Genomic DNA, 19811 nt, shown 5'->3' with positions numbered 1-19811 from the left:
CCACCCCCTTTTAATTTGACACACCAAAGGGTCTTAGAAAAAAATAGAATTTTATTTGAAATTTTATATTTTAAAACTTGAAAACTAGTAGTATTTGTGTAATAAAATCATGTAAGTATAACAATCATAATTATTTTTAAAATATTTTTATATGCTTATTAAGTGATAAATTAAAATTGTCTATACTTAGGGTGAAGCCTATAATTTTATAGAAGTAGTATACCCCATTGCAGATATTTGTAGGGTGAAATCCAAAAATATTTAGGGTTGGAATTAAATCATAATTTTGTAGGGTTAAATTTTAATTTTATCTCGTATGAATTTATAAATTCATCACTTTTGAAGAGATTGAATAGAAATTCTTTTATTTTAACCATTTATTACGGGACTAAAAGATAAATTTTCCATTTGAGGGGGCCAATTCCACTCATTGCCCCCTCTAAATTCGCCTTTTCGACTAATTAACGCTATTGTAAAAATAAAGGACTAAATTATGATATTTTAAAATATAATAACTAAATCTCAAATATAATTTGACCATTTTTTATAACAACTAAAACAAACTACTTGACTAGTGACTAGTTTGATGTAGAGATGTTTATGGTAAATCAGATATGCTTATATATTTCCTTAATTTAATTTATAAAACATTTAAATTCCTTTAAAACCCTCAAATCACATGTTTATGGTAACAAACCAATGCATGCATTTATATACTTTGTTGGTATTTGGCAAATTTCAAATAAAGTGGCATTTTCTATAAAAAAATTGAACTTCTCCATTTATTACTAATCAATATATTAGATTTTGTAATCATTAATATGATGATTATGTTATTATATGAAAAGATTAATGTGTTAGTTATGATGAAATAATGATTATTAAATTGTTTTCGATTGAGTTTTAATTCGATTGAAGTAAATATTGTTGTTAATGCAGGAGGACGTGGGTTTGAACATGCTGAAGCACATTATCCTCTTATTTATGCGATGAGGATGGGCTATGGGTAGTTCAAAACCTATAATTAAATTGTTCAAAAGAATAATTAGACTAAAATTTAATATTACTATTTTTAATAATCATTTAAAAATATTTTCTAAATTAAGGATTAGTGTTTAGTATGAAAGTGATGGTTTGTCCCCAATTATTATTATTATTTGATTAGACAATTATATTTTTTAATGTAGAAATAGGAAAGTTTGAATTTGAAAGTAATTGACCCCAAATGGCCATAATATATATATATATATATATATATATATATATAAAGGTTCATCATTAGATTTTCAAATTCACAAATCTATAAATACTAACTCCAACAAATTAGACAGTGAAATATTTTAAAAAATCATGGATATAATAGTTAATCCCAATATTATTAAAAAATAGAGAAAAATAAAATAATATTATTAAAAAATCATTTTCATGTCATTTTTAAACCATAAATATTAATTCTATTCTAATTTGATATTATTTAATTATTTTTAATAGTACATAGATTAAATTGATGTACGTCACAAGAGCAACCTAATACCATATCAATTTGATAAAATTTGATAGAAAATAGTCTACAGGTGATCATGGGTTGGGTTACCCGGTCCGGCCCGACGGCCTGCCCGAAAAATCAGAGGGTTCGAGTAAAAATATAGGCCCGAAATATGGGTTTGGGCAAAAAAATGAGTCGGGTAAGACTTTTTGGCCCGGGCCTGACCCGAATTATATATTAAATATATTTTTATTTTTAATCAAATATACTTTTTTATTAAATATATATATTTTAAACTTTTAATCTGAATTATATATTAAATATATATTTTTATTTTTAATCAAATATAGGCCGGGCCGGGCTCGGGCTTAACAATTTTCTTTCGGACTGAGCTTGGACAAACATATTTTGGGCAGGGCCGGGCCAGGCCTGGGCCTAAAAAACGAGCCTAAAATTTTGTCTGGACTTGGCCCGAACCGGCCGGCCCATGATCACCTCTAGAAAATACTTATAATTTTAATAATTAGACTGTAATTTTTAAATAAACAACTTGGATTTAATTTTAACTTTTTAAATACATAGATTAAATTTGTCAAATTACAAAAACTAGTTACATATTTTAACCTAAACAAATACTAATAACTTTACTCAGGTATAATTAAATAATAATTAATTATAAATCAATACTAAAACGCTAAGCCCGAATTCAAGAATTATCAATATTTATAATAATTATAATTAATTGGCATTTAATTAGGTTTAAATAAAATATTAGTATTTACTTATAAGTGACAATTTTTATTTTATTTAATGTTAAGATGTTGTGTTATTATTTAGTGATGATACATAAAATTCATGTACAAAATTAAACTATTATTTGATATATCGAAAATGCGAGTTCTATTAGTAAATAAGATTATTCTATAAATATATTTATTTATTTTTATATGAAGCATCACAATTCCTAATTTTTATTTTTCGATATAATATTTACAACTCATAATTTATTTCAATCTTTAAACAAAAAAATAACGTACTTCAGTGCACTCAACCTCACATCCTCGTGTAATAAGTATCAATTGACAAACATATTTATAACCATACAGAATGTCCAAAATCCAAATCCCAAAAACATAGTTTAAGTTAGATTTTGAAGAAAAAATATATTTTAAGTTGGATTATGCTTAGATTTTGATATGTTTAGGACAAAGATATGGTACACTATGGTATGTATGTATCTGTGTCTTTTTATTACATCCTGCCTCATGCTGTGCTGTCTTCAACTCTTCCACTTGCAAATTCCCAGTCGCACCCGTAAGCGCGTGAGCACATCCCGATAAAGCGCGTCTTTCATGAGCTTAAAAATAAGAGAGATTTAATAATAGGTTTAACTGCAAAATTGCCCCTCAAACTATACTATTTTTCATTTAAGCATCCAATTTTTTTTTCGGAGTACTTAAATTATCAATTTCATCTTATTTTATATAAAAAATATATGATATCCAATAAAATTGACTGGTATTGTGAGTTTAAGTAAACGAGACAAAATTAATAGACTAAGTATTCACTTTTAATAAAAAAATACCGATACCTAAATAAGAAATATGATATAGTTTGAGGACCGATTTTGTATTTAAGCTTTAAGGCCTTAGGATGTATGAGTTTTAATCAAAAAAATATTTTCGAGAAATTAGAAAATCGATCAGAAATGTAGTAATCAAATCGAAAAGCATTTGCTTTTATTTTTTTATTTATATGTTATTTTAAATTTTAATTATTGAAAATATTAATAAAAGAGCATTTATAAATAAACAATATTTTTATTTAAATATAATTAAATATCAATTATAATTATTATTTTATTCGTAAAATCCTAAACCCTAAATTTGAAAGAAAACAATTATATTAATAGTTAAATGTAATAATATTTATTTATAAAACATTCTTTTTATTTTATTCTATGATAAATTATAATGCATCAAATATTAATTTTATTTTATTTTATTTTATTAACTTATTATAAAATATTTTTATATGAGATAAAATGTATAAAAAATGACTACCTCAAACCATTTAACATAAAAAATATAAAAATAAAAGGGAAATTATTATTTAGAAATATTTATGGGTCGGACAATTTACTCGAATTGATCCAACATTTTGATTAAGTTTGAGTTTAAGATATTTACTTTCGACTTATTTGATTCAACTCGTTTTATTATTTAAATTTAATAAAAAAAATATTTTTATGATTAAATTTAAAATTAAAAATTATCCCGAATTATCTCATCAAGTCACAGGCAAAACAGTGTAAGCAGCTCATCTTTTAACCACACCCAGAAGAAAAGGAAAAAGAAAGTCTTTTTATATAAAATTGCAAGAATCTCACCACAGTTCTTTTTTTTTTTTAAATAATGATGCAAATCCCAATAATGAAAAAATGTCTGTCTGTCTGACATTTTTAACCTCTTCTCCATTTTTTTCCTTTTTATTTTTTACAAATAAGTTTATTCACTTTTGGGTTAATTTAGAATTGCCTACAAAAAGCAAAAAGTTTAAGATTAAAGTTAAAAGATGAAAAGTAAAATATTTGATATTACTGTAAAAAGAAATGTTAGAAAAAAATTAACATATAAATTTGTTTTAGTCAAAATTTGGTTTTTTCCTCAATTTAGAATTATATTTTAATTTAAAATAATTTAATCATTTAATTTATAATTTCATTATATTATTAATTATTTTAATTAAAATATTGATGGAAATTTTAAGAAAAAAAATCCTTCCATCGATTTATAGTATGATAAAATAACATTTAGTCCTTAAACTTAGTATTGTTTTTACTTGGTCGTAAGGTTTTTATCCACATTAGTATTGAAACATTGTAACTTTTCTCAATTTGATCCCTAAATTTGAATTCCATAAGGTGTGATGACGACCTTATTTTGTTTTAAAAATTACATAAAATCTAAAAAATTGAAAACATAAAATTATAAATAAAGTATATATTTTTTATAAAATAGATGATGATGTGACAGAATCTTAAAGTGTCGTATCATCACACATTAACATAATTCAAATTTAGGGACTAAATTTAAAAATTATCAAATTCCAAAACTAATGTGAAAATAAAGTCCAAAGACTAAAGTAAGAAAAGCAGAATAAGGATTAAACTGACTGAGTCTTAATTCAATTAGCATAGAATAGAAAGACGTGGATTCTAATATGTTGAAATGCATTTATCCTCCTATTTAAAAGTAAAAAAAAATATTCGCGTAATTTTAGACATGATATTAAAAAAAGTTTTAAGGATAAAATTCTAAAATTGAGTGGAGGGATCAAACCCATAATTTCCCCAAAATTTTCAATCTCCATTATCATCACACCTGGATGTAAACTCCACATATTAATGTTAACTGTGTCTGTTATTATGTTTATTCTTCCTTCTTACAAATTTTGAAATATTGGGTTTTTGGTTTAAAGTTCATCACTTTCAAAGTTTCATCTCTGTAAAAAAGTGGTGAAAAAGTCTGTTTATAGCTCTAAATCTCTTAAACTAAACTTGAACTACCATTCTTCTTCTTCCCCTCTCTGACTTTGAGTTGGAACTTGAAACATACATGTCCATGTTGTCTGGTTTGGTCTTTTTGTAAACACCCATTATTGTTCTTCTCTGTAATAAACTGAAAACTCCATTGTTGCAGCTTTCAAGGTTGTTCAAAGGTGGGGGCTTTTTTTTTGAGAAATGATAATGCTGATAACTAAAGCGAGGGATTTTGTTGTTTTGTTTGTTATCCTCTTTTTCTCCGCAGTGTTGACCGCTGAGTGTTTCGAGTATCACCGCCGTTTACTCCACCAGCCTTTTTTCCCGGTTACTTCACAGCCGCCGGTTTATCCTCCTTCTTCATCTTCGCCGTTTCCGTCTCCGGAGCCACTACCTCACTTGAAACAACAACCGAAATATCCTTTCTCCACCACTCCTCCTTCCACTCCTCATAGTCCTTTCTTCCTTTCTTTCCCTTCTCCGCCACCTCCTCCGTCGCAACCTTCCACACTCCCTACTTTTCCCGCCAATATTTCGTCTTTGCTCATACCTCATTCCCCTTCCCCTTCTTCACACCGACGTCACCTCCTCCTTGTTTCCCTCTCTTCCGCTCTCCTTGCCGCCGCCATCATCTTCTCTCTGGCCGTTTTGACACTCTTCCTCCGTCATCGTAGCCACCAAAACACTTCCTCCGACGATAAAGCTTCCCGGTCAGACTCTCTTCGTTTATTCCCTCCAAATATTCCACCTTCAGATGCTTCTCAAAAACCACCTACTCCACCACCGCCACCGCACCAACAACCACAACAACCGCCGCGATATGTTTCAACGAATCGAAGCTCGGAGTTTCTTTACTTAGGCACACTCGTTAACACTCGAGTAGACGCAGCTAAAGCCACCGTTTCAAGCAATGGCGGCATCAAGCTAGGTGTTTCATCGCCACCGTACCAAAAGCTTGGCTCACCAGAGCTAAACCCATTGCCGCCATTGCCAAAAGTTCAAACCTTTCAAAGTGGTGAACAGTTCCTTCAAAGTCCATCAATGGGTTGTTTTGAAAACACCATTGAAGTTGAAGAAGATGAGTTTTTTTCGCCAAGAGGGTCTTCACATGGCAAAGAAAGCCCACCGCCACCACCACAACAACCGCCGCAACCACCACCACCACAAGAACCAGCAGTAAGAGTAGAGTCAAGCTCGAGAAGGGAATTTAATGGCGATAACTATGGTAGTCGAAGCTTCAATTCAAGAACAGCTTCATACCCATATTCCAACTCATGTTCACCTTCTAACTCGTTCTTGAACTCAAGTCCACCGAGTCAAAGATCCACTGTTGTCCCTATCTATACAGTGCAAATAAAAAACCCATCTTCAACCTCACCTTCATCTTCAAGGTTATCTTCATCATCTTCAGAAAGGTATTCACCTGATAGGAGTTCAAGTTTTTCAGCTCAAAACAAAGAATCTCCATCAAGGGTTGTATATAAAAAGCTTCCACCACCACCTCCACCGCTTCCTCCACCACGTTTTTGGGAGGTTCCCGCCGCGAAAAACCCTGAACCTGGTGGTCCACCGGTTCTCGTTGCACCTTCCAGGCCAGTGGTGTTACAGAACAATGAATCCATCGAGAAGACTACAGCTGAGACCCCGAAACCGAAACTGAAACCTTTGCATTGGGATAAAGTTCGAGCGAGTTCGGATCGGGCTATGGTGTGGGATCAAATAAAAGCTAGCTCATTTCAGTAAGATTCATGGTCTTGAATTACATTTATGTATCTGTTTATAGTTTTGAATTACATTTATGTTGTAATGGTGGTTGCAGGTTGAATGAGGAAATGATCGAGACGTTGTTTACGGCGAATAATTTGAATTCGGCTACTAAAGAAAACGGTCGTAGGCAGAGTTTACCGTCTGTTAATCAAGAAAATCGTGTTCTCGATCCGAAGAAGTCTCAAAACATTGCGATTCTGTTGAGGGCATTGAATGTTACCATTGAAGAAGTCTGTGAAGCTCTCATGGAAGGTAAGCCCGAGCTTGAAATGATTTACTTATGCCATTACCGGAATATATTGAGTGTAATATTCAACCAAAACCGGACCCTTTTGTAGCTTTGGTATATGAACTAGTTCTGTGTCTTTAGAGTTAAGACAGGTTACTAATTTGTCACGTATTTGCAGTCTGCTTTTGGTTTATCTCTAAATTGTTTAGACTTTTTTCACTGCGAACAGGTAATTCAGACACTCTTGGGACTGAGCTCCTAGAAAGCTTATTAAAGATGGCTCCAACGAACGAAGAAGAGCGTAAGCTGAAGGATTTCACTGACGAGTCCCCATTCAAGCTAGGTCCGGCTGAGAAATTCCTCAAGGCTGTGCTCGACATACCTTTTGCCTTCAAGAGGGTTGATGCGATGCTTTACATTGCTAATTTTGACTCCGAAATCGAGTACCTGAAAAGGTCTTTTGAAACTTTAGAGGTAAGTCTCGATTTCCCGTGTGTATGCAACTTGCATGAGCATGTTGTTCCCTTTTTTTAACCTTTATTCTTGATATTCTGATATTTTACCAGTTCATAACGAAGGATTTTAATGTTTCGGTTTATGTTTTGTTGAAATTCTCCGGATTGCTGTGTTTCTCATATTGGCAGGCCGCTTGTGGAGAGTTACGGAATAGCAAAATGTTTCTTAAGCTTTTGGAGGCAGTGCTTAAAACCGGGAACCGTATGAATGTTGGTACCAACCGAGGGGACGCTCATGCATTCAAGCTCGACACACTCTTAAAGCTCGTTGATGTAAAGGGCACGGACGGAAAAACTACACTTCTGCATTTTGTTGTACAGGAAATCATCAGAGCTGAAGGTTCTCGTCTTTCCAATGCCAATCAGAACCCGAAAGCTGAGAAAATACAACAATCGGATCTTCAAGATGATGTTGAGTTTCGTAAACTTGGCCTGGAAGTTGTGTCCGGTTTAAGTGGGGAGCTAACCAATGTGAAGAAAGCTGCCGCTATGGACTCAGATGTTCTCAGCATCGATGTTGCAAAACTTGCAACCGGCATTTCTAAAATCCGAGAAGTCAGAAAACTAAACGAAGAGGTTGCTTTGAAAGACAGCAGCCGGAAATTCTCGGAATCAATGAACGAGTTCCTAAAGAAGGCGGAAGAAGAGATCATAAAGATCCAAGCACAAGACCGAGTTGCCCTCTCAATGGTAAAGGAGATAACCGAGTACTTCCACGGAAACTCGACCAAGGAAGAAGCTCATCCGTTCCGTATCTTCATGGTCGTAAGAGACTTCCTTTCGATCCTCGATCAAGTATGCAAGGAAGTCGCGAAGGTCAATGAGAGAACAATATACAGTTCAGCACGACCGTTACCAAATCCCATTCCACCCCCGGTTTTCCCCGGACTCAACACGCAGCATTACAGTTCCTCAGATGACGAAACCTCATCATCCTCGTCATAGTTCCTCGGGTAAATCCCATCGTTGTCATCGCGATAAAACCCAATATCTAACGGGGGCCTCATTTTCATAATCCAAATGTGCTTTTGCTAGTAAAAATGTCCAACATTATAATATATGATATGTAATTTCTTTTTTTCTTTTTGTTGGTTAAATCTGTACTTAAAAATATGTTTAGACTTTTAACAAGATTTTGGAACTTGTTTTGGTTATGTGTAATATATAGAGGGGGAAATTATGTAAGTGATAAAAAACTAGAGGACCTATCCTGTAAATAAACCACTTTCAATGAATCTTATATATAATGTTGATACTATTATTGTGACAGAATGAGGTGGACGATGATTTGCAGATTAGGGTTAGACAATGATGCTATTTTTTGGTATTAAAGTCTATTTCGGGAATTAGTGGACTCCTTAAAAAGGTGATGATGTAATAAAAGGTGGGTTCCATGAAAAAACTTGAAATAATATTTGAACAATGTGAAAATTCAGACATGTCCAATCAAATCAATGCTATGTATGGTATGATTGGGACATGCAATTTGTTTGTATCTACCAACAAGGCATAGGGAGATTTGGGCATGGCGTAAAGATAGTTGATCCATTGGGCTTTTCAATGGTTTAAGATGGTAATAAATACACCATTGCATTTTTTAAGGGTAAATTAGTCACTCAGCCTTGAAATAATGTCTATTCCGGTGACGTGGCAGTTGAAAAACTGATATAATAAAAAATTAAGCCTTCAACTTTTTAATATTTTATTTAGTTATAAATTTAAAAATTAACCCTCAAAATTTCAAATGGTCTTAATTTAGTCCTAAGTCTAAAAAAATTTTAAAATATATAAATATACATAAATATTTTTTAAAAATATCATATTAAATTTATATTTCATATTAATATTAAATAATAATAAAAAAAACTCCTCTCCCTCTCCCTTCCCCACGTCCTCCCCCTCTCTCCCTCCCATCACCTTCATAATTTTTATATTAATATAATTATTTTTATTTAATATTAATATAAAATGTAAATTTATTATTATATTTTAAAATTATATTTATGTATTTTATATATTTCTTTAATTTTTAAAATTAGGATAAAATTGAACCTATTTGTAAATTTTGAGGGTTAAATTTTAAAATTATTTCTAAACCAATATAATATGTAAAAGTTGAGGTCTAAATTTGTTATTATACTGTTTTTTCTACTGTCACGTTACCCTCCTGTTAGTGAAATTAAAAGAAATGGACGAAAAAAATCTTAATTAATTGGGTGTCCAATTTAAAAAAAAAATCATAATTGACTGACCAAAAAAGAAACAAATTTATAGTTGGGTGATAAAAAAGAAAAGTACCCATAGTTTGATACTATCGGTAAAAAGTTGATGTTTTAAAGCTTCGATGTTTTAGGTTTGTTTTTTACTCCACGTAAATTATCTGTAAGTTGTTCTGAATTTGTTCGAATTAAATTCTATTATGCATGGGTTTTATTCATAATTAATTTTGTTTAACTTTGGAATATTTTAAATATTTATTTCGATCACATTATGTAATGTACTCCTAAAATTTAGGAAATAAAAATTATTTATGTTTACTTTAAGATTTAAGAATTTTGAAATATCATATTCGAGACTTATTTTATACAAATTGTGTTTAGATTTAGTCAATATATTATTCATTTGGACAAAGTTTTGAAAGAACACATTTTATGGCTAGTCATTTACCTGTTCGGAGAGCACATATGGCGAGCGGATTAGTCATTGTTGTTGGTGGTGGATTCGTGGTTTCGCCTTAACAAATTGTTTAGGGACAGAGATAAATTCAATCAAACTATGTATGGTGTTAATGTCATGCTAAATGCTCTAAAAAGTAGGTAGGATCCCATGTTAAAAAAGAAAAAAAAAGATATTTGGATGTAAAATCGGGTGCCTTGTCGATACTATCATACATGTCTTTTGGGAATAGGTTAATGATTTCGTGATAAATGGTATTAGAGCCATCCTTTATAACTTGACTTCACATTGAGCACCACAATGAGTGAAGCAGAGTGGGTCTATTGTGATGGAGCTTGTGACAATGGAGAAGACATTGAGACAAGCAAGGTGGATCAATCATGATGAAGGAGCTCGTGACAAAGGCGTTGTGGTGTATGTATTTTATGGTTTGAGAGTCCTCAATATCCAATAATCACTTTAAGCTTTGATTAAATTTCGAGTTAAGCTAAATTAGATTATCAAGCAAAAACCAAAACCAATATATATATATATATATATTCTTTTAATAAGATTCAAATCTTAAACCTTACTTAAATTGATATTATTGAACTATTGATTATTCCCAGGTTAGCAATTCAATGATAAGATTAAATAGCGTTACTCAATTGGACTAAGTTTTGAGTTTTCGCAGAGCATGATGACCAAATCCCAACAATTTAAAGGACTAGCTTCTCAATTATTATAAACTAAAGGGATGGAATTCAGAACTAGATCATATATTCGAAAAGGTTATAATATGCCATCAATCCATGTACTTTTCTCAAATTTAAAATTTAGTCCCTATATTTTTACTTTTAAGAATTTAGTCTCTCTACTTTTAAATTTTAAAATTCATGTCAAACCGTTAACAATGTTATATTTTTTAATTAAATTTGTTGATGTGACATTTTGAAATAAAAAAAACTCCCTTGATAGCCATGCAACTAAAAAATAATGTTGAAATGAACTTGAATGTAACAAAATAATTTAACAGGGTTAATAATTGGACTTGAATTTTGAAATCTGAGAAGTAAAGGGACTGAATTGCTAGAAATAAAAGTATAGGGACTAATTCCAAATTTACGAAGAGTACAGGGACTAATATCAGATTTTAAGCATCTTAAACATTAATAATTTTTAAAGGGTAAAAACGTAATTTAGTGAACACAGACTAGGGTTCGTAATTTTAAACGACCCGCTAACATAGCTATTCTCAAATCCCAAAATATATAAGCAAATTACACAGTACCCATTACCTTTGTGAACGAATTGTCGTCGAACTGTCAAGGTAAGCTCTATTTTGCTGCAATTTTCTTTTTAAAAATTCAGATTCCATTGAGCAACTTGTGTCAGCTTGAAGACCCTATTTTGGTTTTACCTATGTATTTCCGCCTCTTGTTTATTTGAATTTGTTTTGAGTTTTTATAATCATGGGTACCCTTTTTATGGATTCTATTTTTTCTTTGAAGAGAATAGATTTTTAATTTTGAAGTTTAGATTTTTAGGGGTACCCTTTGACTGCATTTAAAAAAAAAGTTAAATTTAATTGTTTTAGATGTTTGCAGTTTCTTAGTTGAAAATTGCCTTTAGGTTAGTCATTGTTTGCTTATTTATGGGATTTTCTTATTGTAATTTCACAAAAAAAAATATTTATAGAGTATTTGGAGTTCTATGCTTTGTAAAGGGAGGGAATTGGCTGCGTTTATATATATATATATATATGAGTTGTGAGATGTTGTTTTTAATTTATATAATATGAAAATCCAGTATCTAAAAGTACCATAGAAGACTTTTTACTACCAGGAGTTAGATTGCATTTTACCACTTCTACTTGAAAAATGGGCAAACTAATCCTGTACGTCAGAACAAATAGCAAATTGGTCTTTTTTATTAAAAATTTCATTCATGCTGTCGTACAAGGACCAATTTTTAATAGCAGAAATGGATGGATTTTTAAACAGGACTAGTTTGCTCTTTGATTTAACATATAGGGATTATTTTGCTCTTTTTTTGTGTAGTGGGGGCAAAATGCAATTTGGATGTTGCTAGGTTGAAGTTGATTTGATGTGTTTGAATCAGTTTGTGTGGACTCGTGATGTTCTTTACTCTGGATTCGTAAGCACGTATGGTTTAATATATGTATGTGTTTGTGTGTGTGTGTGTGTATGCACGATCCATATATGCTACCCTTAATAGATTGGCTTCCTTGTTGTCTGCTCATTTGTTTGATTTTTGTATCCTTACTTCCATGGGATTTTTTGCTTGACTGTAACTGTCATATGGTTTGTAGTTTTGTACGCTGGGAAAGCTTTTGGTATAATTACGGTAAGGAAGATGAGTACAACAGGAGAGAAAGGGTCGGCAACTACGAAAACACCTGCAGATTTCCTCAAATCGATTCGTGGTCGACCAGTTGTCGTGAAACTCAATTCCGGTGTTGATTATAGAGGTTGGTTACTCTTTGCTCTTTCTGGCTTTATGATTGTTTCGTCTATATATGTTTCTGTTACATTATCCTTTTAGATTTATTTATTGATTTTCTTCTTCAATTTTTTAAGTTCAATTATTACTGTTTATGTCTTGAATTAAGTTAAAGACCAAACATCTTCGTAGTGTCTGTTCTTGGAGATAGATTTGGATTGACAGCTTGTTTGAGTTTGTTTGTCCCATGAAGTTTTTCTGGCATGTGTAACGCTTAAATCAAATTCTCGAACAGGGAAATGATTACCACTTGCTTTCTTGTAACCATCACGGTTTTTCACTTTTTTTCTAATGCTTATGGTCTATGCTATTCGAACTCGAGTGTGTTGAATACGGATAATGTTTCCAAACACGGGTATGTTCATGACAGCTTGTTTGAGTTTTGTTTATTACATGAAGTCTTTCTCTTTCATGCGTGTGTAGAGCTTAGCTCAAATTCTCGGAAAAGTAAAAGAGTACTGGTTTACTTTCTTGTAAACATCAGGTTTTACACTCTTTCCCATGCTGATAGTCTATGTTACTCAGGCTCGAGTTGTTCACTAATTTTTAGAAGTTTTTTCATGGGTAAAGGTACCATGGAGGTTCTTGTATTACGAGTCAAAATGCATTTTGCCCTCTTTACTCAAAAAATGGGCAAATTAGTCCCTTTATATTAAATAAAAAAGCAGATCGATGTTGTCTGTAAAAAAATTCATCCATTTGTACTGTTAAAAACTAGTCTGTAAAAAAATTTATCCATTTGTACTGTTAAAAACTAGCGTGATTGACGAAATATCTAGATAGTGATAATAGAAGGACCAGTTTACTTTTTGATCTAACATATAGGGACTAATTTGATCATGTTTTGAGTAGGGGCCTCTATGGTAATATTACCCTTTTTCATGAATTTGAGAGATCATATATCCATACCCAAGTATAGATATGTGTCTAACAGAGTATTTCAAGAAAAATGAAAAGTAGGAGCAATATAACCCCTCTTCCCCAGAGTTTTATGTCCTTAATATCCCGGCCTCTTTTACAGGTATCCTAGCTTGCCTAGATGGATATATGAACATAGCTATGGAACAAACAGAAGAATATGTCAATGGACAATTAAAAAACAAATACGGCGACGCATTTATTCGCGGGAATAACGGTAATGATTCTTATATAAACCTTAATAACACCTTCCATTCTATCAGTTGTGCATTTTTGTTGGCAATGATGGTGAATTTTCATTTTTACTTATGCAGTACTTTATATAAGCACATCAAAGAGGACATTAGCTGATGGTGCATAGTGTGTTGAAAGTGTCTTTACACTTAAATTTCAAGGCCAATGTGCCCTTTTCCTATTCTAAGTTTTGTATCTTGATTTTTATTACAAATTGAAGCGACTCTTCTTTTTGCCACAATGTCAATTCTCTTCCAAATGCACTATCTGTTAAATTCTACCATTAATCCTTTTATTATGTGTAAGTTGTGACTTTAGTTTATATATATTTTAATTTGGTCATTCTCGATTCTTGTACTTTTTAAAGTTTTGAAATTTTAGTCTAGATCAAATGGCACTATTAACTTCATTAAGTTTGCTATTTTCAAATTTTGATGTGGCAAATATATTATCGTGTATGAAATATCATGTCAATTTACTATTTTTACATGTTACTGACAAAAATTCAGTAAATATATTATGTACTGTACAACTAAATCAAATCTATTCTATGAGTAGGTGTTAAACCCTTGATTGAATAGGCGAACGAGTTAATTAGACATTGATTCAATTGAGAAATGATAATTTTTTTTTTACAAAATATTAAATATTTTTTATGATTGTATTTTTTTTTATAATTTTATATAAAATCTAAAAATACACATTTCAAACTTGCCATAATTTCTAAACTTAATATTATTTAAACCAATTTTTAGCCCACCCTGATTCCAACCCAATATACCCCCAACATCACCCGATACTTACCCAACCCAAAAATAAAAATTAATTTACCTACCCAGACTCGAAAAATAAAAGCTATACTGAACTCCGATTTGATCTGCTAACACCATAATTTTTGTATACTTTTTCTTTTTATCAAAATAGAATAATAGTTTTTAATTATTATTATTTTTAATGATACTATTAATTGTTTTCTAGGAATAATTATGTTAAAGTAAATATATATATATATTTTATTATCATATTTTTTAAACTAATATTATATATAAAAATGGGGATTTGGTCATTACTTTGGGACAGATGATTTTTTCTATACTCGACCCTATCAAATTAGAACCCACTGGGTTTGGATTTTTTTGTCACCCCAAATTTTTATATAAAATTTAATAAAAACTCACATGTAGATTTTGATTTTGGACATAAAGGTTATCATTTTAACTAAAGTCTCGTTGGTGTTTTGCATAATTTTTTTTCTATAAATATAGTTTTTACATGAAAAAAAACATCTCGAGCTTGCCAATGAAACGGGGGGCGATTGCTTTGAAACAAATCTTTCAGGAATATGAAAATTGATCTGGTCAATGCATCAATTATGATAAATCCTCTGTTTATTTCAGTTCGAGTACCTCTGAGGGGGATTGATTTGGGGTTTCAAGTGTGCTGGGGGTTCGCTCATCAAATGAAATAGAACGATATTTGGGACTTCCAAATATGGTGGGTTGGAGGAAGAAGGTTGCTTGTCAATCATTTAAGGATCGGATCAGAAAACGAATTGATAGTTGGAGTACACGACTATTATCGCAAGGAGGTAAGGAGGTATTCATGAAGACTGTTTTGCAAGCTATTCCAACTTATTTAATGTCATGCTTTTTGTTACCTAAAACATTGTGTGGTGGTGAGTTGGAGAGTATAATTGCTCGATTTTGGTGGCAGAAAAGTCATAATAAAAAAGGTATTCATTGGTGTTAGTGGGCAAGTTTGTGTGAGCTGAAAGAGAATGGAGGCTTGGGGTTCCATTGCTTAAATCAGTTTAATATCACATCGTTAGCTAAACAGGGGTGGTGTCTTGTTAGCAACCCGAACTTATTATTAAGTCAGGTTTTAAAGGCAAAGTATTATCCGAATTGTGATTTTATGGAGGCAAGTACCTTCATATACCTTGTTTAGTATTTGGTGTTCGAATGGTTTGTTGAAAGATGGCCTTGGTTAGCGTGTTTGCAAAGGTGATCAAATTTCTATCCATGGTGATGCGTGGCTGATGGGGGCTGAAAATTATAAGGTATATGGTGCGATTAATGATGGTAGGATAACAAAAGTCTCTGAGCTAATTAATCATTCGACTAGGAGTTGGAATGAGATTTTAATAAGGAATACCTTTGTGGGTAGTGTTGTGGAAAAAATATTAAGAATTCCTCTGGCTGTTAAGGAGCATGAGGACTTGATTGTGTGGAGAGGCGAGCTTACAGGAATTTTCTCGATGAGATGTGCTTACAAACTTCTCCTTGAAAGTAATCAGGATTTACATATTAAAAACCTCCAAAATGCCACAAAGGCTTTTTACAAGAAACCGTGGAACCTAAATCTAACCACAAAACAAAAAATTACAGTTTGGAGAATTTCATGGAATTATTTGCCTACTTTAGTCAATTTATACACTAGAAGAATAAGTATTAATATTGCTTGCCCTAGGTGTGGACGGGGTCCAGAATCGGCTGACAATGTGTTTCGGGACTGCCCTGTATCAGTAAAATTGTGGACAAAGTTCAATCTGTTGGAGTGGCTAGTTGATACATGAGCAATCCTAGGAAGCCTCATCTCGATGCAATACAACGCATCTTGAGGTATGTTAAAAGGCACCATTAATTTTGGTATTTTATACAAGAAAACAAAAGAATGTCTGGTGGCTGGATATTGTGATGCCGGCTATGTTGGAGACTATGATACGTGGCAATCAACAATTGGGTACATCTTCAGTATTAGATTAGGAGCAATATCATGGTGCAACAAGAGACAACCAACAATGTCATTATCAAGCATTGAAGCAGAATATCGATTGACAGCATTAGCGGCATAAGAGAGTACTTGGCTAAAACAACTGATAGAAGAACTTCGTCAGTCAATAGACTATCAAGAACAAAACATATAGAAGTGCACTATCCTTATATTCGCGAGAATGTTCTTGAATGGGAGATCAAGATGGTGCCAATAAAGACAGATGAGAAAGTTATAGACGTATTCACGAAGAGTCTAAGTAAACCAAAGTTTGAGAAGTTCAGAGAAGCACTCGGTATGATCTGCAAATCATATGTGGAAAGAAGTTTGCATTGAGGAGGAGTGTTGAAAGTCAATGCAACTTCTAGATAAAAGTTAAACTTAACTTTTAAGAGATAGTTTCTTTGGAATATTCTAGAATATATATATATATAAAATAAAGAAATAGGATATTTTCTAGAAGATTAAATATTATACATGAACATTCTAGTTAATAAATATTTTTGAAATTAATGGTAAGGATGTTGATATGTGTCAACAATCCAATGATCACTAAATTCTATAAATAGGGGTAAGAGCTTTCATTCATGTGATGATGAAACAGAGAGAAGTGAGTGTGTGCAATAGAGAAGTGTATGCCATATTATAATTGTATTGTGCATTAATAAATGTGTTATTTTCTTTTGTAATTGTAATTCTTGGTTAAACCTAGGTTTCTAAACACTTAGTGCACTTGGGTCAGCTTCTATATATAGTTGGCTCTGTTGAATAATATATGGTCCACTTTTCGTCTTGAGTATAATAGTGCACTTGAGAGAGATGGTGTTATATTACTTGTAGTTCCTAGGTCTTAACTGAGGAAATAAAAAGGGGCAGCTAGGGGGCCAAAACTGTGTGCAAAATTGATAGAATTCCTAGAAAAAAATCACCATGTTAAATGCCCTACTAAGCAGAATCGTCTGCTGAAAGGGTTGGTGGGAATGTTCATCCCGAACGATCAACATATATGCAAGATGCAAAAAAATCAAAGGAAGAATGACGTTAATGAGTATTGGTTGGAGAGCATGGAGGATACTACTGGTCATGATAACCTTCTAGACTGGGCAAAAGAGATCAGGGAAGAGATTACTGAGCTAAAAAGGTATGGACCCTTTCTTCTGTTTACTATATATTACATATGATTCTAATTGTTTTGTGGTTGTGCTTCACTAGCTTATGTCTGGCTTTGGAGCGAACTTTGGAGACTTGAGAATAGAGGAGGTTCGGGAAACTGAGCTGAAAACGCTAACGGCAATGACAGTGGAAGGAAGGAAGAGAAAGGTTTTTGCTTTCGTAGAAACTGCTAGAGATAAAAAATTTAGATTTTTATCATCATAGGAATTTTATCATCGTAGGTGTTATCATTCATACAAATAATTTAAAAGCCCCATATTTACTATCAAAAATACTATATTCTAACAGTTTTATTTGTTTATTTGATTTTTTAATTTTAAAATATGAGATAAATTTTTATTTAAATTGTAATATAAATTCAATAAAAATTTAAAAATAGTTACGGAATTCACACGTTAAATGCTTAACATAATTAGTAGTCAGTTTTCAGCTAATAATGTGTTCCTAAAATAATTGCTTAATATAACATTTGTTATCTAAACTTTACATTTTTTTTTCTTAATTTGATATCTAAATATTTTTTGTCCAATTTAGTACGCAACCTTGATACTTTTTTCTTAAATTGGTACTTAAATTTTTGCGGATCGAATTTGGTACCCGAACTTGACTTTTTTTCCTAATTTGACACCTAATCTTTTTTTATCATTTGAGGGGTTAAAGTGTAATTTTATCATGTACTAACTTAAAATCTTATCAATTCTAAAGGTCCAAAAGTGAAAATTCTCATTTTAGAAGATCAGGTGCCTACCTCCCACCAACGTTGCCCCTGAGTTTACTTATTCGAGTTATTTTAAGTTCTAATTAATTCAAGTTTAGATTGAACCAGCTCAGTAAATTAGATTGGGACCAAAGTTCACAAGTGATTTAATAATACTTGCAGAGCTTTCAAAGGTATTTCCCATGGAAGTAATAATTTGGTTATAGAAAGGAAGCTCATTAAAGAGATGGGTAGAAGCCAACCTAGACTCAATGATCTTGATCTAAGTACTACATCATTACTACAAAATTTTGTAAGACTTTAGTACTTGAATTTCATTTTTTCCCTTATTTTTCTTTTTAATGATGGCTTAAAATAATCACTTAAATAATCTATTGCATAGACAATTTGAATGTGATGTGCTTTAGAAAATAATTTTCAGGACAACAAATTTTTGAACAATTTTATAATTTTAGAAGATTAAATCAAAATTTTATCATTTTGGAGGCCAAAGTGTAATTTTATCATTACTAATTTAAAATTTTATACTTTATAAAGGGTTTTAGTCCCTTTTCATGTTGAAATTTATGATTCGACACGTATACTTTGATTCGGGTAATTTAATTTATCTACTTTTATAATATTGCTAGTAGGCCTAGATTGATAAAATCGTTGGTTTGCAGTTGTTACTTGTTAAAATGATTATATGAATTTTTATTATCGTTATTTGATCATTTACGGCTACTTGAAAATCTAATCTACCATGATTAATAAATTTACATGCTAGTCAATAATATTGTAGGTAAACTACACCCAATGTCACTAAACTATTCATAAGTTTATGTTTTGGTCATTTAACTTAAAAAATATAAAATGATCACGAAATTATTCAAAAATTTTCATTCAAGTCATTAGATGCGACATAATCTAGCATATATTTAAACGGACTTAAAATTTGGATTTTCAGTGTGTATATATATATATTTGTTCATAACATTTGATTTCCATGACTATCTATTAATTCAGAATGGTATGCATGATGAATACGTTTCACTGTTGAGCAATGCCAAAGAGCTTGTTAGGAACAAAAATGGTGCAGCATTAAGGAAACTTTCGCAGCAACAGGTTTAGTTTGTTAAACCCCAAAAACATATAATTTAAAAAAAAAATTATAATTTTGTTGATTGAGTCTTAGCTTGATTGGTTGAAGATGAGTTATTGATAGTTCTAGGCATTGTGTCAAAAAAAAGCATATATAATTAGAATCTATAAGATTATTCAAATAAAATTTATAATTTTCA

The 19811-nt window shown here is 31.5% G+C and overlaps 2 protein-coding genes across 3 annotated transcripts; both read left to right on the top strand.

The window, feature by feature from the left end:
- The first annotated feature begins 4934 nt into the window (after positions 1 to 4934).
- Positions 4935 to 8635, top strand: LOC105796323 (formin-like protein 2). The gene is made up of 4 exons (XM_012625963.2): positions 4935 to 6766; positions 6847 to 7046; positions 7253 to 7497; positions 7668 to 8635. The coding sequence occupies exons 1-4, from the start codon at positions 5229 to 5231 to the stop codon at positions 8481 to 8483; spliced, it is 2799 nt and encodes a 932-aa protein (XP_012481417.1). The 5' UTR covers positions 4935 to 5228; the 3' UTR covers positions 8484 to 8635.
- A 2777-nt stretch (positions 8636 to 11412) lies between these two features.
- Positions 11413 to 14210, top strand: LOC105796326 (sm-like protein LSM36B). Of its 2 annotated transcripts, none has more exons than XM_012625971.2 (4): positions 11413 to 11523; positions 12526 to 12684; positions 13738 to 13851; positions 13949 to 14210. In XM_012625971.2, the coding sequence occupies exons 2-4, from the start codon at positions 12570 to 12572 to the stop codon at positions 13993 to 13995; spliced, it is 276 nt and encodes a 91-aa protein (XP_012481425.1). In that variant the 5' UTR covers positions 11413 to 11523; positions 12526 to 12569; the 3' UTR covers positions 13996 to 14210. The 2 variants fall into 2 exon arrangements, with proteins under 2 accessions (XP_012481425.1, XP_052483801.1); XM_052627841.1 differs by lacking the exon at positions 11413 to 11523 and adding an exon at positions 12269 to 12358.
- The last annotated feature ends 5601 nt before the right edge of the window (positions 14211 to 19811 follow it).

Source organism: Gossypium raimondii, chromosome 3 (assembly GCF_025698545.1).
Source record: "Gossypium raimondii isolate GPD5lz chromosome 3, ASM2569854v1, whole genome shotgun sequence".
Classification (NCBI taxonomy): Eukaryota; Viridiplantae; Streptophyta; class Magnoliopsida; order Malvales; family Malvaceae; genus Gossypium; species Gossypium raimondii.
Note: the sequence above shows the minus strand (reverse complement) of the source record. Positions and strands in the feature narration are given on the sequence as shown.

Bases quoted from the DNA above. Each gene is read 5' to 3' on its own strand.
- LOC105796323 (XM_012625963.2), top strand. From the start codon at position 5,229: ATGATAATGCTGATAACTAAAGCGAGGGATTTTGTTGTTTTGTTTGTT. The intron at 7,047-7,252 runs GTAAGCCCGAGC...CACTGCGAACAG, and splicing joins CTGTGAAGCTCTCATGGAAG to GTAATTCAGACACTCTTGGG. The intron at 7,498-7,667 runs GTAAGTCTCGAT...TCATATTGGCAG, and splicing joins GGTCTTTTGAAACTTTAGAG to GCCGCTTGTGGAGAGTTACG.
- LOC105796326 (XM_012625971.2), top strand. From the start codon at position 12,570: ATGAGTACAACAGGAGAGAAAGGGTCGGCAACTACGAAAACACCTGCA. The intron at 12,685-13,737 runs GTTGGTTACTCT...CCTCTTTTACAG, and splicing joins TTCCGGTGTTGATTATAGAG to GTATCCTAGCTTGCCTAGAT. The intron at 13,852-13,948 runs GTAATGATTCTT...TTACTTATGCAG, and splicing joins ATTTATTCGCGGGAATAACG to TACTTTATATAAGCACATCA.